Here is a 24976-nt window from a genome sequence, read left to right as displayed (position 1 = left end):
GATATGACAGTCGGGAATCCAGCTGCCAGTATTAAGGTAGCTGGCTTCTCAATTGTATACCCTCCTTTTAATACAATACATAGGGGCTGGCTGGTTACTGTTGTCTTTGTCCATATAAGGGTTGGCTGTTATCCTGTCCATAGGGGCTGGCTGGCTGTAGTGCTGTGTTGTCTAGGGGCTGCCCTGTCTGCTGTAGGGGTAGGCTCATACAAATCATTTTTACAGGGGGTTCCCTGTCTGCTGTAGGGGTACACTCATATAAATAATTTTTACAGGGGCTGCCCTGTCTGCTGTAGGGTTACACTCATATAAATAATTTTTACAGGGGCTGCCCTGTCTGCTGTAGGGGTACGCTCTTACAAATAATTTTTAGAGGGGGTGAACTTGTGAATGAAACCTTTCCACACTGCAGAACATAATGGAGAAATCCTTTGAAGTTCAGCACCTAGAGCATCTTTTTTCATGTTCTCTGAGGCCTCTCCTGACTGTGAAGAAAGATTCTCCACACTGTAGTCTTCCATTGTGACCTTTAATGGTGATTTCAATGTTGTCCACTGGCTGAGATCCAACTCATCTGAGGGTTGGGTTTTCTACATGCAAATGAGATAATTCACATCCAGAAGGTGACTCTTCTGTTTAGCCGTGGTGTCAGTCTCTCTTTTGGCACAATTTGCACAATCTTGGGGGCACCATGATGAATCAGACAGATCTTCCAGGGTAAACATCTGATCTGGTGATGTATCTATTTCTATTAAACCTTTGTGTGTGAGTTTAGTCATCTGCTGCTTGTGGTGGAGCACTTTTTCTGCTGAAAAAAATCCACTCCCTGCAAGAAGGCATGGCACTCAAGAAAGAATTCCCAAGATAAACACAATGTAAGACTTAAACCTTAAATCTGAAATGTTGCATTTAATGCTCTGTTCTGCTTGTTCACATATCTGATATGGTTAAGTGGACAGTGGGAACAACGGCAGTTTGAAGGCCATTAACTAGCTCTGTTTTTTTAATGTCCCTGTACAGGTTGGGAAATGCCTTTACAGAAGGTTTGCAAAGGATTATTTAAGTAAATTGTTTTTGGAAACACTCTTCTGGTCTCCTTCTGGGATGAAAATCCACTCCTAGCTGCAGACGCAGGCAGAGGATTCTCAAGAAAGATACAACGTAAGGCCTTAAATCAGGGGTAGCAAGCCTCGATCATTGAGAGCTAATTTTTTCCAGACGACCTAGCTGGTGCACAGGTGTATTCATTACTCAGCACCACATTTGAAAAGATCCACAGGTGGAGTTAATTATTTATTACAGTTGTGATTCTGTGAGGAGACCTGGAAAACATGCACTGTTGGTAGCTCTCGAGGACCAGGGTTGGCTACCCATGCCTTAAAGCATCGATTTTACACTTGTCCACATATCTGTGCTGGTTAAGTGGCACTTTGAGGCCACTAACTATGCTTTTTTATGTCCTTGTACAGGTTGGGAAATGCCTTTAGAAGGTTTGCAAAGGATTATTTAAGTCAATTGTTTATTTGTTTTTGGAAAGCACTCTTCCTGGTCCCCTTCTGGGATGAGAAAATCAACTCCCAGCAGCAGTAGCAGCAGCCATGCTCAAGGATTCTTCTGTGGCAAGGCTGCTGCCCGAAAAATACATATATTAAAAAATAAATTTTTTTTATGTGCGTGTTAGCCACACCTGTCACTATCATCGGCACACCTGTCATGACATCTTGCCTCTGTAGAGCCAGTTTGTGCAGGGATAGATTAATTGCCAGCTTGTTTTGTGGGGACTCAAACAAACCAAACATTTCAGCCACAGTCGTGTGGCAGACCCTGGTGCTGAAATGATTGGTTTGTTAAAGTGTGCATGTCCTGTTTATACAACATAAGGGTGGGCGGGAGGGCCCAAGGACAGTTCCATCTTGCACCTCTTTTTTTTCTTTGCATTATGTACTCTTTGGGGCCTAGTTTTTCAAACTGCCATCCTGTCTGCCACTGCAGTGCCACTCCTAGATGGGCCACGTGTTTTTGCCGCCCACTTGTGCCACTTAGGATAGTCACCCAGCAACCTTTTGGCCTAAAAACAATATTTTGAGGTGTGAGGTGTTCATAATATACTGGAAATAAGTGGAAATGAATGTTATTGAGGTTAATAATAGCGTAGGAACAAAAAAAAATTCTGTGATTTTAGCTGTTTTTATGCTTTTTTCCCAAAAAAATACAGATCCAAAACACAAAACACGGAAGGGTGGTTTTGGCAAAATCAATCCAGATCCAAAACACGAAGAAAGATGCAGACCCAAAACCAAAACACAATTTTTTTTTAGAAATATCAGTTTCCATGCCGTTAGATGAGAAGACAAGTGGACTACAATACTGTATTAATAACATATGTATTATATTTAGTCTCCAGAACAGAAAGTGTACAGTACACGTGAATACGCATAAAAATGCGTTTTGTGGTAGCTGTAAAAAAAACAGCTGAATACCAGTTTCATGCTATTAATTAGTATTGTTTTTGGTTTTTTAAAAACAGAAACAATTTTTTGGATATACGTATTAAAGTTGACACCTATCCAACTAGTTTCTCTCTTTTAATCCAACTATAATAGCATCTGACGCACTTGATTATTCAGCATTCATATTAGACTTCCTTCTTGCTGGTGTAAATCGACTTCTGTGTTTTGTGACTCAGACCAGTACTTGATTATTCCACAGCTCTTTCCTAGTATGAGCCCACATGTTCATTGGCAAGCCAAATGCATTGGCAAAGGTCCAGTAATTCAATAATTGCACTATGATATTAACGTACAATTCTTAGGCATACACCCATCTTGCTTCCGTCCATCCTTAGTGTTGAAAAGTCAATATCATTTTAATCTGTTGTCCTGAGATAAACTATATTAAAATGTTAAAACACATGTTCACATTATCACGTCATACTGCCATTACTCCACTGAATACTGCAAATACTTTCCTGCTTAACTTGGCCTGAACAGTGGTAATTTTTGCATTGATTTGGTTTCACTGGTGTCAACCCTACCGCTTCCTTGACACAATCCATGGTAGAAGCTGTGAGTGTTTTTTGTGGGTAGGGTTTTAAATCAACAACATGGAGTGCAAATGCTTCATCAGGCACAAACACAAAATTGAGCCCTGAGTTATTTTGCTTCCGTGCTGGTTTCTTCAGTGCATTACTTTTCAGGTTCGCATGGAACTGTGGCCCTCATTCAGAGCCGTACGCTCTGAGCAGAGCGCACGCTCTGAATGAGGGCCGCCCTCCATAATTCTGGAGCGTCCTCCTGGACGCTCGTATAGATGTGGGTCACCACCCACAGCCTATACGAGTGTACAGTTTGATGGCCGCGATGGTCGTGACCATCGCGGCCATCGAAACTGCGAGCCGGAGCCTGCGGTTGAGGTTTTCAACCGCAAGGCCCGGAGTGATTTTGGCTTTATCAGAGCCAAAATCACTCCCACTGACATCACTAGTGATGTCAGTGGGCCGGCTTCTGACGGTAGGCGTTCCCTTGGAAACGCCCCCGTCAGGGAGGCATGCCCCCGGCACGCCCACCAAAGGGGGCGTGCTGTCAATCAACATCGACAGCACGCCACCTTTGATCAGACACAACGAGCGAAGGACTTTCCTTTGCTCGTCGCGTCTGGCGCATGCGCACGACGGAGCTCCCTCTGTCGTGCGCATGCTCAGTGCAGACCATCGACCCACTTGCAAGCGGACAGCCGCTTGCGAGTGGGTCTGAATCAGGGCCAGTGTCTGTTCCAATGCACCACCAATTTACACTTTGCTTTTTTCCAATGTCCACAAATATAAATTTATATTATGGTCAGGTTTCCCGTCTATGGCTCCACCACAACTTAGAAAATTCCTTTGTTCTTCAAAATCTTGAGCAGTTGCTTGCCACTCTTCTACCATTTATGTGAACTGAAATGAAAAATATAGGAAATGTAAAATCAATAGTTGCATTAAATATCTAATATTTCCATATAGATTTTTATTACACAGCCATCATTGCTTATGGAGAAGGGGACATCAGCTACTATGGAGGAACTGGCTGACACACCATCTCCAAGCCTGTTTAGTACCCCCACCACACAGCAACCCTCTAAGCAACTTGGCTTGTCCTTCAGGAGGGGAAGGAAAAGGCCACATAAGGCAAGGGATCAAGCGGAGGTCATGACTCACCCCATCCTGGAGTCTGCCAACAGGCTAATTGAGAAAAGACAATAATTTGCTGGACCTAAGAAGGATGAATCCTGAGTGAGAATAGGGCTGAGCCACCAGTCTCTGCTCTGCACAATGAGTCACTTAAATGTCCTCCTTTTCTATGAGTGGGGTAACCAGTTGGAGAAGATCCTGGAAAGTAGGAGTCATCCATATGCAAGAAATTCCTGAAGTCATCAGGATTATTCTCATGGATCTCCTGTAGCAATGGCATATGGGAATAGGTGTCTCTACTCTACATCCAATCTAGCAACAATACTATAAGCACAAGCTTTTTTTGAGTCAAACTCATAATGGAGGAGTTAACAGAACGTAGTTTACACTTAGCACTACTGTACAGAAATGGTGATTCTTCCAGTTCTACTCCCGTATCTTTGTTTACATGCTGTTAATTACAGCCCTTTTCCAGTCCATTATGCTAATTGTGTTTACATCTGGCAGCAGAATAGCCTGAAATCTGTAGAGTGTGTATGGAGTCACAATCTTTACTACACATAGTTTTGTGGAACGCAAGTCAGATTGTAAAGGTGTGTATGCATGAATCCACACTTTGATCAGGTTTTCTGATCGTAAGTGTAATGGAAGTAAAATCGCATTTAAAGTATTATTGGATAACTGAGCACCTAGCTTAAGCCCCATCCCTTGGTGTTTGCCTATATTTATACATATATATATATATATATATATATATATATATATATATATAATAAGTATATTCTAAAGTGACAACGGCCACTAGACTATGCCTCAAATCAGTCATACTGTCCCAACATCAGTTGTAAGATGGTGGGGCTAGAGGAAACATGGACAAACATTGAGGTGTGTGGTGTGATCATATTTCTGCATCTAAAGGGCACATCAGCAGACGAAATTCATCACCAACTTGTCAAAGAGTACGGTGATAATGTTATGTCACGGAAACAGGTTTGGTGCACTGCCTTTAATAATGGCAGGACAGTTCTAGTGAGCAATGATCCACCCGGCCAAGCAGGTCCACCACAAATGACAATTTAAGCTGCATTGAATGGCTGATTCAGGAGGACAGACGCATTCAAGTTAGTGACATTGCTGATGAACTGAACATCTCAATGGGTACTGTGCGCAACATTGCTCATGAGCAACAGGAAAAAGTGTTCAGAAAACCAATAGGATGGGATTGTCTCTCATGAACTTGATGCAGTATCATGAGGAAGGTACTGTTAGCGTATTGTTACAGATGATGAAACATTTGTGCATCATGTGACACCGGAGATGAAGCAAGCATCCATGACATGGAAACAAGCATTGTCCCCACCTTCAAAGAAATGTGAAACAACTCCATTAGCAAAGGTGGCCAAGGTGACCGTGTTTTGGGACCACAGCCACATGCTCCTTGCGGATTTCCTCACCAAGGGAGATACTGTGAATGCTGTCTGCTATTGTGACTCATTGAGCCAGTTGCAGAGGGCAATTCATTGAATATGACCTGGTTTGCTGCAAAACATGCGTCACATTGCTGCACTATAGCGCCAGGACAGTCAACCGCACATGTAGGTTGTGACAGTGCTACCATTAGGAAGTAATGGACCATCCTGGTGTTTATTTGGAAAAAAAATAATCAATTCCTCAAACAAAAAGAAAATAACAAAAAAAATCATCAAGTCTTTATTAGGTATGCTTTAAAAGTTTTGGGCCTCATTACATAACAGTACAATGTCTATTTATTGCTTCTTTTTAATCAATACTTTTATGCCATTGTAATATGCCCTTGCATAGGGTCAATAGAGCTAAATATAAAATAAATAGATATATGTGATAAAGAATAGAAAATGTGAAAGAAATAGAGTTTAAAAAACAAAACCGTGTGCTCTCCTTATTAATTGGTGTATAATATATTATTCTAAGTTTTGTGTGTTATTCAAGAGAATAAATAGCAATTCTGAATGGTGATACCTCACTTTATGTATTATAGAGATCTTGTATAAGCCTCTGCTACATAATCATATACAAAGTGTCCATTGAATCATCAACTGTCAAGTACTGATACAATTGTTTAAAAATCCCACAAATTAAATATACACTAATTATTTTACACTAATAGTGCTTTTTTATATCATTCTGCAGTGAAATGGAGTCACTTTATATTTTTCACAAGATATCATAGAGATATCTTAACAAAATTGTGTTTCTCATATGATATAGTGGGTATTTTGATTGTACAGTATCTTTTTGCTCAGTATCAGATTATTTATGACTTCTATTTTATACCTCTGATGTATAATCAGACTTCATTCAAATAGTTTGAGGATGGCACATGCAGTTGGATTAATGTGTGTACTTTTCATTAAACCATAGTTCATAATCTAATTATCATCAATATACTGTAGATTCCGATATGGCATAGAGTAATATAGATTTTGTTAAATGTTATAGCATATCAGTAGCTGTTGTTCTCTACTTTTTTCCCACCTTAAGAATCCAATAATGCTATGAATGTACAGGGCTTTGTTGAACATGTAGCGAGGTTTTAATATGCAGGTACAATACGCTGTATGCTTTAGACACAGTGGCAAGTATTCCCTCTGTGCTATTAGACACAGTGGCAAGTATTCCCTCTGTGCTATTAGACACAGTGGCAAGTATTCCCTCTGTGCTATTAGACACAGTGGCAAGTATTCCCTCTGTGCTATTAGACACAGTGGCAAGTATTCCCTCTGTGCTATTAGACACAGTGGCAAGTATTCCCTCTGTGCTATTAGACACAGTGGGTAGTATTTCCTTTGTGCTGCTAATACTTTTATGTTTAGTTTAGCGAGACCATATGTATACATTAGAGTCTTATTCGATAGTAGAAATACAGCGCACTGCTGCTGATGCCGGGACCGGTATTCTCTCAGCGCCGCCTGTCACTTCTATCTACATCCACTGTGGTCACTTTCACTCTGCACATAGTTTCATAGTTTCTAGATAGTTTGATTATAGTGGATAGTATTTCCGCACACTTCCCTGACATAACAAACACATATATTACATTTATATATAGATAATACACGGACAGCACACGGCACACACGCCAATGCGCATTTCGCTTGGTCAGCTCTCTCAAGGCTAATAGCCTTTAGCATATGTATATATACATATACTGCTTTTTTATCTATGAACAAATTTACAAGACTTATAATTCTTATTTTTTAATTTCTGAAATGACTTAACTGATTTCTTTATGTTTCAGGAACCAGTTCTAAAATTTTAAATGAAACCAAAAAAACAAAAACATGGCACTTCATACCATATATATATATATATATATATATATATATATATATATATATCAATCACAAGGTAGAATTAATTTTGTAATCTTATGAAATTAAAATGAATATTTTCTCAGTAAAATAAACACACGTGAATTCATGGTTGTTAGTGTGAAACTGCCTCTGGTCATGAGGGATTAGACAGTAAAAACACTCATTATTGCAAAGAGTACAGTACAGCATTCAATGGGGGTATTACAATAGGTTATTTCTCTTGGCACCGCAAAGAAGTACTCATGGGTTGCCATATGACACTGTGCACCAGTTGAAAATGTCCTAGTAATACTGATAGTCTTCCATGTGTGTTGTTATCATGAGACTGAGCTTGGGAAGTGTATAACATCACCACAATTGTGACATTCTACCACATAATAATAATAACACATTATTATTGTTATTATTATTATTATTATTATTATTATTATTCATAATAATAATAATAATAATAATAATAGATTCTGAATAGACCAAAATAGAGGCAAAATAAATGTCCTTTTATATTTTCATCCAAACACCTACTGGACTGGAATATACATACTTGCAAATTAAATATAATTTGTTATCGTGGGAAAGTATGTAACTGTTTAATTTGTGATAGGTGTTACTGCTATGGGCAAAGTGCTACAGGATATCCAGCATTCCTAATAAAAAATTTCCAAAATTCTGATGTTACTGGTGAGAAAATAAATGTAGTTTAGACAACTATGTCAGCTTAATTAAGTTTTATTTAGTTAATCACAATGCAAAACATTCTGTCTGGTGCAGGACTGCTCTACAGAATATAAAACATGTGTTTAACCTTTATCTGAGAAGTAATGATTTCAATTTATTTATCTTGCTAACCCACAGGAGAAAAGTGATACTCTAGTATGAACAATAGCATTTTGTCTAACTGATGACACAGAGATGAGATTCTGTTGGTGCCAGTTCTTACAATTTGATATCCTGATAGCTGTATACAAATGCTGAGTTTCATGCAGCTTTCAACACTTCACTCTTCAAATAAAGCTACACCCAATTATTCTGACCACATCACTGTGAGGTTCTGAACTTGTTGTGGACCCGGGGTGGTGATAGGAGCAGACACAGAAGCAGACTTAAATGAAAAAGTGGAGTTTTCAATAAGTGACTTAGAAGACATGGGAATGGCAAATAAAAAGTCCAGGTATAGCACTAAAGTGCACTTGATAACTGTAGTGGGGTTTAATGGGAAATGTCCAGATAGTGACAGGCAGGAACAGTCCAGTAAACAAATATGGTGAGCTGTAACATAATACAGATATGATGAGCTGTAACTGAATGCTGGAATGATGAGCTGTAACGAGTGCAGGTATGGTGAGCTGTAACAAATGCAGGCTGAGGTAATTAAGTCCAGCTGGGAGTGAAGGGAGGCAAGGCGCAGGGAACAGCAGGTTCAGGTACTCAGGCAGGTGAAAGGTATGTGGAGGGTGCAGGGTAAATCCAGCAGGTTGGAGCAGGCAAGGTTCAGGCTAGTAGTGTAACAGACAGGCAGGCAAGTAAGGCACAGGTACTCTCTCTCAGCCACAGCTGAGAAACAAGTTGCACTGGCAAACGAAGGAAGGCTCTGGACCTTCCTAAATACTCAGTGCTGTGCTGTGACTGGCTGGAATGAGCACATGACCTACCAGGATTGGACAGCCAGAACCACATGGCCACAGGCAAGATGGCGGCGCCCATGCCAATGGAACGGAAACACCGCCAGATCTCACCAGGCCTAGTGACAATGTGCCCACACAGAACCATGCGCAGCCAATGCCCTTCACCAAACACCAGCACTGCTGCCAGAGACCCCCCGCCATAACGACCTCACAGGTAATACCCGGTGACTAACATGTTGAGAAACCCTGGCCGTGACAAACACCCTCCTCATCCAATGACCGCTGTCTCATCTCCCAACTCTCCCTCCACTTCTCTCCAAAGCTTCAAATGAGCTCTCAAAACCATCTTCTTTATTAAAGCTTCCAGCTCTCATACTATCTCACCCTTCCATGTTCTCTTCCCCTCTTTGTCAAATCTGTCTGTCTGCCCCTCCTCTCTAGGCTGTAAGATCTAACGAGCAGGGCCCTTCTCTATCTTGTGCTTCTCCTCTGCTCACATTGGCACAAAACCTTTAGACTGAACAGGCAATGCTACCTCTGTGGGTACTGTGCATATAGTATGAAATCATGTATATATAGCTTGTATCCCATGTTCTGCAATGTTTTGTACTGTAAGTCTTTTCTGTTTTATTTTGTATTGTTATTCTTACGTACTTTGTAAAACACTGTGGAACCCTTGTGGCACCATATAAAGGAAATAAAATAATAAATATATCAGTACAGTTGTAGGATGTTTCAATAACTGTTCTCATAATAAGCCATGGCTTTTAAGGCACTGTTTTTAGTAGATACATTTTAGTGAAATACTTTTGTGCCTCACTATGGCAGGGGCTACAACCAGGGACTATCATCATTTATAACTTTACTCAACTATGTACAACTTTAACCATTTGAAGGCCACACCCATATTTCTACATTCATTTAATGTATGGGGCTACTACAGTATATTGAGGATTCAGAAAACATGCTCAACCCTGTGTCATAACAATTGTTTAGTCCATGACAGGTATGCCCTGTTACCTTTTAGTTACAAATAATACTAACTATGGGTAAAACCGAGCGCAGGCATATTTCTCTTCTGTTTTGTTTCAAAATTTTGCCTTGTGCAATTCATTGCAGCTTTCAATTAAGGCCATAAAAGGCCTAATTGGGTGTGGCTAACAGCCAGCCCCTGTATTGATGTGTCCCCCTATATCTAGGAGGTGAGTACATTTAATTGCAATATAATGATGTGCTGGGCATATATGCCAGTCTTAGGGACCTGCAGAAAAATGGGGTCCCTTGATGCTGGGCTGCAGGCTTAAATGCTTTGATCAAATCATGACAAAATCATAGAAACATAGAATTTGACGGCAGATAAGAACCACTTGGCCCATCTAGTCTGCCCCATTTTTAAACATATTGTTACCTCAACCCTTATTGATCCTTACATTTGCTGAAGGATATCTTTATGTCTATCCCATGCATGTTTAAATTGCTCTACCACCTCTGATGGGAGGCTATTCCACTTGTCCACTACCCTTTCTGTGAAGTCATTTTTCCTCAAATTTCCCCTGAACCTACCACCTTCCAGTTTCAGAACATGTCCTCTTGTTCTAATACTTCTCTTTCTTTGAAGAATGTTTCCTTCCTTTACCTTGTTAAAACCCTTTATATATTTGAACATTTCTATCATGTCCCCCCTTTCCCTTCTCTGCTCCAAACTATACATTTTAATATCTTTCAGTCTTTCCTAGTACGTTTTGTGGTGTAGACCTTGCACCATTTTAGTTGCCCTTCTTTGTACAGTCTCTAATGATTTATTATCCTTCTGGAGATATGGCCTCCAGAACTGAACACAATATTCGAGATGAGGATGTACCAATGACCTATACAGTGGTATCATCACTTCTATTCTTTCTGCTGCTGATTAATCTCCCTATGCAACCAAGCATCTGACTTGCCTTCCTCATTGCTTTGTTACAATGTTTGCTTGCCTTTAAGTCACCTGAAATTGTGATTCCTAGGTCCCTTTCCTCTTCAGTACTTTCCAGTATAGTGCCATTAATACTATATTTTGCCTTTGGATTTTTGAGACCCAAGTGCATGATTTTGCATTTTTTGGCATTAAACTGTAGTTGCCATGTTCTTGACCATTCCTCTGGTCTACCCAGATCCTCAGTCATTTGTTTTACCCCTACTGGTGTGTCTACCTGTTACATACCTTTGTGTCATCTGCAAAAAGGCATAGTTTCCCTTCAATACCATTTGCACTGTCACAAATAAAGATATTAAAAAGCACTGGTCCAAGTACAGATCCCTGAGGTACTCCACTGGTAACATTTCCCTCTTGAGACTGCACTCCGTTTACTACAACTCTCTGTATCCTATCCTGCAGCCATGATCTTATCCACTCAACTATCTTTGTATCCAATCCTATGCTTTCCTGTTTATTTAACAATCTGCGATGTGGAACAGTGTCAAAAGCCTTACTAAAGTCTAGATAAGCTATATCTATGTCCCCCCTTTATCTATTTCCTTAGTCACCCAGTCAAAAAGTCAATAAGATTTGTTTGACATGATCTCCCCGAAGTAAATCCATGCTGTTTGGGATCCTGCAAATTGCTGGATTTGAGATAATCTACGACTCTTTCTTTTAAGAATGTTTCCATCAATTTCCCTACTACTGATGTAAGGTTCATTGGTCGGTAGTTGCTGCCTCTTCCTTGCTTCCACTTTTGTGCAGTGGGACAACGTTCGCTTTTTTCCAGTCCTCTGGAATTACTCCAGTAGCTAGTGACTGGTTGAATAATTCTGTTAATGGTGTTACCAGCAACCCTTTAAGCTCATTTAGTATCCAATTTAAGCTCATTTAGTATCCCCTTTGTTTTATTTGCTGCACACACATAAATTTGCATTATATTATTGTTAGCGCCGATAGCAAAAGTTTTTCTGTTTTGTATACATTTATGGCATTAATATTGCCATGCTGCTGGTACCATGTATGATATGGGTAAAACCGAGCGCGGGCATATTTCTCTTCTGTTTTGTTTCAAAATTTTGCCTTGTGCTATCATGGCAGCTTTCAATTAAGGCTATAAAAGGCCTAGTTGGGTGTGGCTAACAGCCAGCCCTGTATAGATGTGTCCCTCTGTATCTAGGAGTTGAGTACATTTAACTGCAATGTAATGATGTGCTGGGCATATATGCTAGTGTTAGGGACCTGCAGAAAAATGGGGTCCCTTGATGCTGGGCTGCAGGCTTATATGCTTTGATCAAATCATGACAAAATCCCCTTTGTTTTATTTGCTCCACACACATAAATTTGCAGTATATTATTGTTAGCGCCGATAGCAAACGTTTTTCTGTTTTGTATACATTTATGGCATTAATATTGCCATGCTGCTGGTACCATGTATGATATGGGCAGGGCCGCCATCAGGCGGGGACAGCCAGTACTCCTGTACCGGGCCCGGACAGCTGAGGGGCCCAGACGTCGGCAAGTAGAGTTAATTGCTAATTTATTACCCTTATACAGGACAGCTGAGGCTGCTAAGCGCTGGCTGGAGAGTTCTATGAATGAGTCATCACACACAGCTCAGCAGTGTATGATGACTCATTCATTAATGAACTCTCCGGGCAGCGCTGCATGATCAGTGTCCTGCTTCTGTTACTGTGAATCAGGAGCATCTGCAGGAGGACCAGCTTATATTATAAAGGTAGGAGCACTGGGCCCCCTCACAGACAGGTTCCCCTCTCAGGACCCTATCAAATTAGTTACTTCAATCACCTCTGCCTCCATAGTTGCTCCACCCTCAGCTCTCCTCCTCTCCTCCCCCTGCTCTCATTGGCCAGATATTGTGTGCACTACACTGAGGAAGGAAATGTGAGAGAGCAACTGCGGTGCACACACAGAGGTACCTCTGCCCCATCCCTCCCTCCTATACAATCTGCCCCATTGTCCCCTGTACTATGCCTATCTGCCCTCCCCTCATATACAATCTATCCCCTGTACTATTGCTGAATCCTGCTCTGTCCCCCTCCCCCTCCTATACAATCTGCCCCATTGTCCCCTGTACTATGCCTATCTGCCTTCCCCTCCCCCTCCTATACAATCTATCCCCTGTACTATTTCTGAATCCTGCTCTGGCCCCCTCCCCCTCCTATACAATCTGCCCCATTGTCCCTGTAATATTCATGAATCCTGCTTCTGTCTCCCCCCTCCCAAAATTTCTATCTCTGTACTATCCCCATATGTGTCCATATCTGTACCCCAGTTCCCTCATAGCTGTGCCTTTGCCCCCTCTCCATCTCTGCCTCTGCCAGCTTCCCATTTTTGACTCTGCTCCTATCACATCTGTGTCCTTTACTTAAGTGTGCCTCTCTCTATTTGCACCTCTGCCCCCTTGCCATGTCCGTGCTGGGCCTGATTCAGACCCGGTCGCTAAGGAGCGATCACTGCTGCCGGGCGATTGTTGCTCAATGCGCATGCGTTTAATTCACAGTGCGCGTGCGCAAGCCAGTCTCTGCGATGGGAAATTGTGCGCTCGTAGCACACAGACTGCCCGCTACTTTGAGTGACAGATAGTGCCGTTTGTGGGTGGTAACGGGAAGGTGATTGTAACGGGGGAGTGTTGTTGCGAACGCAGGCGTGTCAGGCCAACAAAATGCCGTTTAAAGGGTGTGCATAATTAGCAAAGTAGCATCATTGTACACGTCACCTCCATGTATTTCAGCCAGCACTGATCGCTGTGCGGAGGGGTAAGTCTACCTCAAGGGCTGCGATCAGCTCCGATGGCTCTCAATGTTACCGATTCATCCAACAATCCCAGGAGATGACTTGTGTTGCAAGGGGAAAGGGGGTGTCTTAACACACTTGCGAGCGCTCAGTGCCGTAGCTCGCTAAGACATAGAGGGCGTCCTTACGTGACGCAGTGCGATCACATAATTTAAATATCCGGCCCTTTTTTTTATTGCAGCGAGCGAGCGCATCTTGAGAGCGGGTCTGAATGAGGTCCAGTGTTCCATACCACATACAGTAATTGAACCTCCGGATGGCAGGTTAGTACAGTTCTGTTGTAAATCATTAGGCTTTTGTCAATTTAAGAAACAAAAAATCTGTTTATTCTTTTTTAATATTTAAAGGAAAACAAAACAAAAAAAAAATATATATATATATATACACTCCAGATACCAGAGCTCAACCCCACCCCTTTGCGTCCACCAGACCTTTGGGGGGAAGAACAAAGGGGGTGGGGGGGCCCTGCCTCTTTCATTTGTATTGGGCCCCACGATTTCTGATGGCAGCCCTGGATATGGGTGAAAGCGAGCGCAGGCATATTTCTCTTCTGTTCTGTTTTATTTCGTTATTCTTACGTACTTGGTAAAATACTGTGGAACCCTTGTGGCACCATATAAAGGAAATAAAATAATAATAAATATATCAGTACAGTTGTAGGATGCTTCAATCACTGTCCTGTTCTCATAATAAGCCATGGCTTTTAAGGCACTGTTTTTAGTAGATACATTTTAGTGAAATACTTTTGTGCCTCACTATGGGATGGGCTATAACCAGGGACTATCATCATTTATAACTTTACTCAACTATGTACAACTTTAACCATTTGAAGGTCACAACCATATTTCTACATTCATGTAATGTATGGGGCTACTATAGTATATTGATGATTCAGAAAACTTGATCAACCCTGTGACATAACAATTGTTTAGTCCATGACAGGTATGCCCTGTTACCTTTTAGTTACAAATACTACTAACGATCCTCCCATATTAATCCTGTTAATCCTGGATACCAGAATCTTAATTTTGCAAAGTAAGTAATTAAAGGTTTCCCATGGCAAATTCCCAAATTATGAAGCCATTAATTACAACACAACACAACATATTTTAGAAGACAGAAGTATTGAAGTTATGAGGAACAAACTAGAATTTTACATTTAAAAATTAAACATGTTGCCTAACAAAGCCCACAGCAAAGTTTGGGTAGGGTCCAGGCAATGCCAAATCTTTTCTGAGCATGTGAGATCCAGTGCATGCCCAAAAAGAACTCCACTCACTGTTCTCAGAGTAGAAAGGGGTTCTCGGGAGAAAGGACGGTGACCTTGGAGGGAGGATAACTTTTCATTGCTGGGTCTCACTCACATCTGGCCCTGGAGCAGATGCACCTCCTGTAGCTTTGCAATTGGATTCAGTGATAACTAAACTGTGTATCACAAGTTTATTTGGCAACATCCATGATAGAGTCAAACATGTTTTGTTGTAAACGTTGGCAATTGTTCAGGGTTATATTTTCAACTTCATGAAAAACATATTTTAAACCTGTATGGTTATTCTAACAAATGAGCCTTTATAATAGGCTAATGGAACAATTAGATGTACTGAGGTTTATACTGTATTTGCACATTGGGTTGCAGTTGGGTACTTTGCAGTAGTGCAGGAATATATGACATACTGGAGAATACTACTTTAGCATTTTTGCTCAGAAAACTTAAAATGAGGAACCAATATTACTGCAAATATTACATTCAATGTATGTACTATAAATAATATGCAAACTAATGGGAACCTACCATCCACAAGTATGAATACGTATTAGTTTTATTTCTGTATTCTGATCCACAAAGGTCTATTGGCAGGGCTGGCGAATATCTCTCTCCTTTTGCCCAGAATACTCTGGCATCATAGGATTAGAAAAGCAGGCCATTGTGAATACACATATAATAAACATATAAAAGGAATCCATGAAAAAGGCAGTGGGAATAATCACACTTCCGTACAGGTATGACTGATAACATTTAGCTATTATTCCATTGTGCGTATAATGTTGGTTACACATGCTATGGTAAAACACATGTGCATTAGGTAAAATGTTCTTTATGCTTTATGAATAGGTAAAAGTCCTTCTTTTCTTTTCCTAGTCCCCATGATTCGCATATGTTACATTTTGTCCATTTGTTACAACATCTTCATGTTCAAATGCAGGATTAGTGTAAACTTTAGAGTCCCCATTGGCCACCTTGCTATCCCCATAGATTGTGGTTCCTATGGGTGGCCAGTCAGTATCCTCTTCCAAAACTGCCCTTAATTTTTTATAATTACTTCCAGGTTTTAACTTTAGACATCTTTTCAAAGCCAACCATAGAGCTCTGTTATCCAGGATAAATTCCTAAAAAAAGAAAATGTGATATGATACATTAGACCACCAGTTATGTACAGTATTATGCAATTTAGGTTTGTTCTGTAAGTACATTACAGGTTAACATTTATGATAGAGTTACTTTTAAATTGTACATAACAGGATTGAATAGTCATGTGGGTTGTATATGTAGTGTTCAACTGGCATTTATGATGGTTAGGGGTCCACTGCTTTTAAACTTATAAGTATAAACTGAAGTATGAAACAATTGGTATGCAAATTTTACCTTGTCATGTATTGTTAATGTTCCCTATTGGATATGGGTAGACTGCACAAAAGGTAACTTGTAATCTCTGGGATTCCCCGTTCTAACCAAATGTGATCTGAGCTCACTGTTATATTTAGAGATGTGCACGGACCTCCTTGTTTTGGTTGGATCTGGATTTAAGTTTGTGTTTTGGTTTTGCAAAACCACCCTCAAGTGTTTTGGTTTTGAATTTGGATAAAAATGTATAAAAATCTATTCAAAACTTATAAAAATCTCTAAAAACCGCTAAAATTTTGGAATCCAAAACCCGAGTTTGGTTTTTAAATCCAATTTCTGAACTGGCAACAGACCCGAACCAGGACTCGGTTCGAACCGGGTCACAAAAGTGAATCTGAATCTTGACCCAGTTCTACTTAGAACCCCTAAATTTGGGTGTGTTCGGATTTCAGAAATCCGGACCTGCACATCTCTAGTTGTAATTGAATGCCAAGTACCAGGATTAAAAGTGCAGCGGATTGAGTGTAGGAGATCTAGGAGAGCCTTGAATGGCAGGACTAACTGAAGACTATTGTTCCAGTTGGACTGTTGGGTACTGTAATCCCAGATACACTGAACGCTGTAGAACATTGTTATTCTGTTCAGTTGTGCTGTACCCACTGAAAGCAGGGTGTCACTAGATTAGATTCCTTCCTTTGAAGAACAGAGATAAGTGGACCCTAAGATTCTGTCCCAGGGATTGGCTTTATTGTGTATGTATCAATCTGGTTCTGTTTCCCGGTATTGCTATTGTTGCCTTATTGTTGCATTAATGTTAGCTATAATTGAGCTGGTGCTTTACAAACCCTATCTACTTTCAATAGATATTTGTCTGGGTGTGAATATACCACCCAAATTCATGTTGGGAGAAAAGTGCTCCTGCACTGCCTCCCTCCAGCATTGTACAGGCAGGACAGAGCCAGAGGTCTATAGTACCTGCCGGAGCTCAGCTAATACAGGTCTGTTACAGCTATGGTATTCCCTGTGCCATATGCTAACTGAAGTTCTACTTTGATCTAATAAATCTAAGACCTAGAGGTGTGCGCTGGCCCCCATTTTGGTTTTGGTTCTGGATTCATCTATCTGTTTTGGTTTGGTTTTGCAAAACCACCCTCAAGTGTTTTTGTTTGGGTTTTGGATCTGGATTTAAAAAATAAAAAAAAATGCACAAAAGGTTTTTAAAAACCACTCAAATCATGTAATTTTCTGCAATCCTAAACCCGAAATTCAGACTTAAAATCTGAATTCCAAACCGCTGGAAGATCAGAACCGCGACTCCGATTTATCTGGATCTCAGAAGAATAGAACAGTGACTTGGATCTGTCTGGATTCACAAAAATTGCCTGGATTTGGATTTCTGGAGAACCGAACCGCACATCTGTACTAAGAACACACATGTGGACTAATCGCCACCAGCGCCAACTACTGCGTTATACACTTAATCAACAACACTTACACTTTGCCAGGTCTACTATTTGATGGTGCACCAACTCATCTGAAAAATTACTGTACCCAGCACATTCTGCTACGCTTTATATATCAACACCAGTATGCTCCTCATGTTACTCTGCTAATAGTTCACAGAATTGGGGCAGGTATAGGTCAAGTGCTAGACAGATAAATGGTAAACTTATTGTGGGAATCGGTGCTAGTTAACTCCAGGCGGTCTCTCCAGGAATTAGTGCAGGCAACTAGCCAGTAAGTAGTACAAATTGCGTTTTAGTGAAGAGGAGACAGAGAAAGTCAAAAACAAGGCAAAATGGACTAAAGGTCTAGACAGCTTTAAATGCCTTTCCTTCCTATATACTGTTAAATGCAATTACATTGATTGAAATCATATAATTATTAAAACATAAGCGAAATGTAAATAATGAAAAAATTATCTAGTCTTATCCAGATGTTTGAACATATGATTTTCTGAATTTTAAATGAACAATGTAATTCATAAACAATCTAATTATTTTATCATCTAATTCACAAATATTCTAAATAATATACTTGAAAGTTTAAGCATCATCTCAAATACTTTGATTATAATTTTTAACCTACCCACACAAATAGCAATACAATTGTTTTTTTAGGAATTGGCAATCAAAGCTATCCACCTTGAATAATAACATTTTGTCAATATTTTGTAAATATTTATTTTGCAGTAGAGTCACATTCTTTTCTATAGTTTGTGCTGCACAGAAGACTGCCACAAGAATTACTGTGGGTAGAGCATTTTGCGGTCATCATTGTGTAATGTCACACTCTTTTAAACAGCTAATTAGTTTACAAAGATACTGACCTCCACCACGAATGACACAACAAGACATATAACCAGCATCACTAACATGTGGACCCTCCAGCTGGTTGGTGTGCAGACAAGCTATGAAAGAAAAACAGCAACTTATTAATGTGATCAGTAAAAAGGTTTTTACATAGACACACAAGCACACATACACAGCAAGTTAATCAGCAATTGTTTTGTCTTAATATGCTTACCTCTAAAACAACATACATGTTCTTGATATTTGCAAATATGAAGAACAACGTAAGGGCAAATTCTACCATTAGTGTAGCCACAAATATGTCTATAAAAAGAGAAACATTAGATTTGTCATTTATCACATGCTGTATCAAAATTGATTTGGAAAAAACAAAAATAGTGTAATTGGAGGGAGTAATATCCCGAGTATCAGAAAGGTAATAAATAATAATAAAAAAAATTAAGCACAACTCAAAAAGCAGGTAGGTAAAAAACAAAACAAATAAACGCTGCTTCTCACAGAAACTCAATAAACTACCTCAAGTTCAAATTTACTTGACTCCTCCAAAATCTTATATAACTTGACATGTTGACCTACTAAAAAAGGCAAGGATTGGTTAATTAGCAAATTTATTTCAGTAGAAGGGAACTGCAATCAATCCTATCATGCAACAACTTAAAACAGAAGACCCTAGCTGGCATTTAGAATGTTTCCTACTCAGTCACAGTACCTTCTGGGAAAATAAATAAATATTTTTGTTCATTTCAAAAGATAACTTTTATTTATTACCATTTATTTGTATAGCACCACCCTATTACACTGTGCAAGGTGACAAGCATATTATTAGGGTGGTTAATGCTATGTGACATAGGGCCATATTCAATTTGAAGTGAAAAGTCGGAGGTCGGACTTTTCGCCATCATCGCCGTTTTTTCTGGGATAAAGTATTGGGCCCGCTTTATCCCAGTATTCAAATAGGATCCGGTGAAAACGGGACCCGGCAGAAAGGTAGGTATTGAAAAGTCCTGGGAATTTTTCAGGAAATCATCCTGGCCCCCCCCTAAAGATGGTCTGACATGGGGGATCATTATGGGTACCCCTGATTTTGCCTGTTGAAGGTAGTTTTTGGGGGTGGAAAAACTAGTCCCATCAAATTTGGGGTACATGAAAATGGGTGCAAGCATATTTTTAAGTCCCTAGAGTGATTTTTAAAAATTCTTCAAAAATCCACCTGCTGCCACTACCCGCATTCTAAAATACATCTGCTGCATACTTGGGAACCACCCCTGAATCAATTTCGCTAGTTTAAAACTTTGTTCCCCTATTTTTTTTTTTTCGCCCCCAAAATGAAAGTAAATTTTTTGGGGTGTCCTGAGGATTTTTTTACATTTTTTTTGACACATTACTTTTAAGGGAAATTAAAAAGGCTGCAGGCTATTTTTTTTTAGTCTGCACCCCTAAACCCTAATTCTGCACTATTTTTCGCCATGTATAACATGGTGAAAACTTATCCCAATTTTTTAACAAAGACTTTTCGCACCGGAGAAAAGTCTTTGAAATTGAATAGGGGGGTAATTGAAACAGGCGAAAATGACGTCAAAATTACGGACTTTTCGCCTCAAATTGAATATGGCCAATAGTGTTGCATTTTGTGTTGTCAGAGGTTATCATATTTCTCAATCATTATTTTTCTTAGTTAAGCACAGTAGATTAGTCCCCAATATTTTCACTAATGGTCAGTTCATTTGCCTTGACTTGCGTTTGTATATTGCTCACAAACTGCCCCACAATGGGAAGCAACAGAATATAGCGTGCATTGGTCTGTCATTCATAAATCTAAGTAAGTACCCGGAAGATACACAGAAACACCTCACTAGTGAAGATCAAATTATGGTTTTGGTTTATCAATAACCTGGTAATGAACAGTCAAAAATCTGTGATATATTGTAATATATTTACGTAATGTTTTTGGAGCTTTCCATATCTGTGTCTACATCACAAATAACCATTTATAATCATAGTACTTTTTTATTTAAATCATAATGTAACTCACAGTTTGTATATAATGGTTTACGGAATGGTTTTCCCTTGGAGAAGACGAAGGCCAAAATCACCAGGTGCACAGCTGTAAGTAGCCAAAGAGATGAGTTCTCAAAACTTTCATAGTTCTTCTTAGTTCTTTTTTCGATTAGTTCAGTTGTAAGATCGTGATTTAAGCTTGCGTTCCCTGGATAACATGCACTGATAATAACAGAAATAACATAGACATTATGTTACCCAATATCACATTTTGACAAACCCTTTCATATATTTGGATATTTTTTTTTTCTACTACAGCCTAAATGCCATAGTGTGTGCCTATCACTATGACATGTGCTTAGATGGTGTAAAAGGTGTTCTGGTGAAAATCTTGGCCAAAACATACCACCATTTCTGAGGTGGTGTAACAATCCATTTAACTTAATTTGGAGTGATCTCCGAACATACACAGGTTTCACCACAAATCACAAAGAGAAAAAAGTAGCTTGTTATGCTATCCTGTGTCTGCATCTATAAAGACAAATGCAGTGATGAAGCATGATTCATTAGACTGAAGAAAAGATTGCAATACTCAACAGGGGTTCACTGATTAGTAATTGAATAATTAAATCCAAGGGCAGGAACTAAAATGAAAAATTATGGACACAACTGTTTGGAAAGCAGTGCACTCCTGCACTTTCTCCTCACTGTGCATACATGCTAGGCACTAGGACCCAGAGCCTGTAGGGAGATCCGTCCTCTAACCTGATGTGCTCGTGCACATGTGACTACAGCCATCTAAGTACTGTGTGTAGAATGACATGGTGAAAGACAGATGTCTTCCACTTAGCTCCTGAGAGACCCCAGTGTACACCTCTCTCCTCCCTTTTGCTTCTAAACTCCTTCAATATATGGTCTACATCTGCCTTACTACCTTTCTCTCCTTCCACTCCCTGCTTGACCAAGTCTGGCTTCCATTCTCTCTACTCCAATGAAACTGCCCTTACAAAAGTCAGAAATTACCTCCTTGCTGACAAATCCATGGGCTACTACTCTTTGCTCAATCCCCTTGACCTCTCTGCTGCTTTTGACACTGTGGACCACCCTCTCCTCATGCAGATCCTTCACTCACTTGGTCTATGTGACTGGCTGTCCTCCTATCTCTCTGACTGTTCCTTCTCTGTCTCCTCTTCCCCCCTGTTTCCACTAAAGGCAGGTCTTCCCCAAGGTACTGTTCTTAGACCTCTCCTATTTTACCTCTATACATCTTTTTTAGGTGAACTCATAAGCTCTTTTGGCCTCCAGTATCATCTCTATGCTGATAATACTAAGATCTACCTTACTTCCCCTGACCTCTCCCCCCCCTCTTCACTCGCATCTCCAACTGCCTCTCTGCTATCTCTTCCTGTATGTCCCAGCGCTTTCTTAAACTTAACATGTCTAAGACTGAGCTGATCATCTTCTCACCCCTCCGCCATAACCTTACTTTGAACAATTACATTATCTATTAATGGCAAAACTATCTCCTCTAGCCCACAAGTGCGCTGTCTTGGAGTTATATTGGACTCCTCCCTCTCCTTCAAAACACACATTCAGTACCTCTCACAGTCCTGCCACTTCCATCTCAAAAATATTTCCAGGATCAGAGCCTTTCTCACCCTGGAGGCAACAAAGACCCTCATCCAGGGACGGATTGGGCCGCCAGGACACCGGGCCAGTTCCCGCTGGGCCGGTGCCTTTGGTGGCCGCTCAGCCCACCCTTCCCTAACTGAACCCCCTCCCTGGGCTTGTGCTGCAGCAATCGGAGCTTCAGCTGGCGACGGCAGCTCAACCTACCATTAACTAACTTAAACTGCCCCTCCCCGCATCGAACCGCTACCGCGATCGGGGTCGGCCAGCTTCACAGCTTATGTGAATGAAAGTGCACGTGACGGCAGAACTTGAAGCTTAATTTAGAAAAATGGCAGACAGAGCCCTTGCTCTGCCTCCAGCCCCTCCGTGGCCCGCCTGCAACCTCCCACAGATGTCACTCCACATGGTGAGCAGGCAGCAGATACGATGCGAACATACCTGTTACGATTGTGTGCTGCAGCAGCAGGTAGGCACCAGCAGAATAATAAAGAACATTAATATATAACATATTAAAGTAAGGTTATATACGTGATTTATACATGATATATACATATGACCTATATAACATGTATATCATATATACAGTATATATTATATATACAGTATACAAATAAGTACGTATATATGCATATGTATATATAATGTAAACATGCATATATATATATATATATATATATACATATATATGTATACATGCATATATGTGTGTGTGGTGTGTATATATATATGTATACATACAATATACTGTATATATATTTTATATATATATATATATATATATATATATATATATATATATATATATATATACATACACATATGCATGTTTACATATATATATGTATAAACATACATATTAATATACTATATATATATATAATAATATATAAATCCAAGCAGGGGGTGGCACTCCAGTACTTGTACAGAAATCTTTTTGTACAAGTTCTGGAGTGCCACACCCTGCTTGGATTTATTCATACTTTATTTCTGGCTGAGCACCCAGGCCCGTTCTTTTGCTGGTATGGTGAGTGCTGGATCTGTGTTTCCCTATATATATATGGACTAAATACTGTACCACCAGCAAAAGCTATTAGGAGTGCCGGTCAACACAGGATTTTATATATATAACCCACCCTACCCCGGGCCCCCTAGACATACAGTACCACTCAGCACAGGGATGTACAGTACACCAGAAAAGGCCATTAAAGCGGCATTAGCCTAAAGACGCAACTGCTGCAAAAGATGCAAGGAAAGCTGCAATTATGCCCATCTCAGAATCAGGCCCTATGAGTACGGATCCCGCCCCCCATCGACAGACCCCGCCCCCATTAGGGCCGCTTCTATCAATTTCTCGGGCTGATTTTCCATCCCAATCCGCCCCTGCCCTCATCCACTCACTGGTCATTTCCAGATTGGACTATTGTAACCTCCTCTTATCTGGCCTCCCTGACTCCCACCTCTCTCCACTCCAATCTGTTCTCAATGCTGCTCCTTGGCTCATTTTCCTCTCCAAATGTTCTACATCTGCCTCCCCTCTCCTACAACCCTACACTGGCTACCCTTTCTCTTCAGAACCCAATTCAAGGTTCTTACACTCACTTGCAAAGCCCTTACCCAATTCTCCCTCATTAACATCTCTAATCTCATCTCACTTCACACTCCTGCCCGCCCACTTCACTCAACAAATGCACGCCGCCTCCCTTGCCAACTGATTACTTCCTCCCACTCCCGCCTCTAAGATTTTACCTGCTCTGCTCTCTACCTCTGGAACTCTCTCCATTTTCCTATTGGACTCTCCACCTCTCTATAAATCTATTGAAGCAATGTTTATAAACTGTCCTTGTCCTGCATTGTTTTGTACTGTAAGTAGCTGTTTATGTGTTTGCTCATTTGTTTATGTACTTTGTGAGGTGCTGCAAAACCATTGTGGCGCCATATAAATAAAGGATAATAATAAGGCTATTCCAGCATCCAGCAACAGTACCTGCAAGCAGCATACACTCACCAGCTAGTGAGCTATATATATCCCATTCCACTCAAGCTTCGCTAAATTACCAGTGTACATGTAACAGTGAGTACGGCTGTACCTGGTTCTTATCAATAAATCAACACAATTGGTTAATTAACTGGGCTGTTCATAGTTTGAGTCATCAGCTTTTATGTGCAGTATCAACACCAGCACACATATTATTGTTAACAATAACAAGACTGATATAGTGACCCACAAAATGAGTCAGCATAAGAAAAGACAAACCATGGTCAGGAGACCCGGCAGCCATTTTCCGGTGTTCTGTGCATACGCAGTAGACTCTGGGACTAGAGTGTGCTTGAAGTCTACTGCGCATGTGCAGAACACCATAAAAATGGCCGCAGCGGCCATTTTCCGGTGTTCTGAGCAGCGCTAACACCCAACGTGGGACCACGGACAGGTAGGTTTAAACTAATATGGGTGCAGGGTGTACGGCGTGGGGCCCCCTGCACCCATTAT

At 40.4% G+C, this 24976-nt stretch overlaps 1 protein-coding gene across 1 annotated transcript in view; it reads right to left on the bottom strand.

Moving 5' to 3' along the window:
• Positions 1-4250: 4250 nt before the first annotated feature.
• Positions 4251-24976, bottom strand: part of LOC148508304 (putative cation-transporting ATPase 13A4) — a 101992-nt gene continuing 81266 nt past the window's right edge. The window contains exons 28-32 of the mRNA XM_088444706.1: positions 20891-21078; positions 19073-19161; positions 18876-18956; positions 16087-16311; positions 4251-4433 (exon numbers count right to left, since the gene is read on the bottom strand). Of these exons, the coding sequence (XP_088300832.1) occupies positions 4251-4433; positions 16087-16311; positions 18876-18956; positions 19073-19161; positions 20891-21078 (766 nt within the window). The remainder of the gene's footprint in view (positions 4434-16086; positions 16312-18875; positions 18957-19072; positions 19162-20890; positions 21079-24976) is intronic.

This window comes from Taudactylus pleione, unplaced genomic scaffold (genome assembly GCF_031769625.1).
Source record: "Taudactylus pleione unplaced genomic scaffold, aTauple2 ptg000372l, whole genome shotgun sequence".
NCBI classification, from domain to species: domain Eukaryota; kingdom Metazoa; phylum Chordata; class Amphibia; order Anura; family Myobatrachidae; genus Taudactylus; species Taudactylus pleione.
The sequence above is the reverse complement of the archived record's forward strand: the minus strand, read 5'-3'. Positions and strand labels throughout refer to the sequence as shown.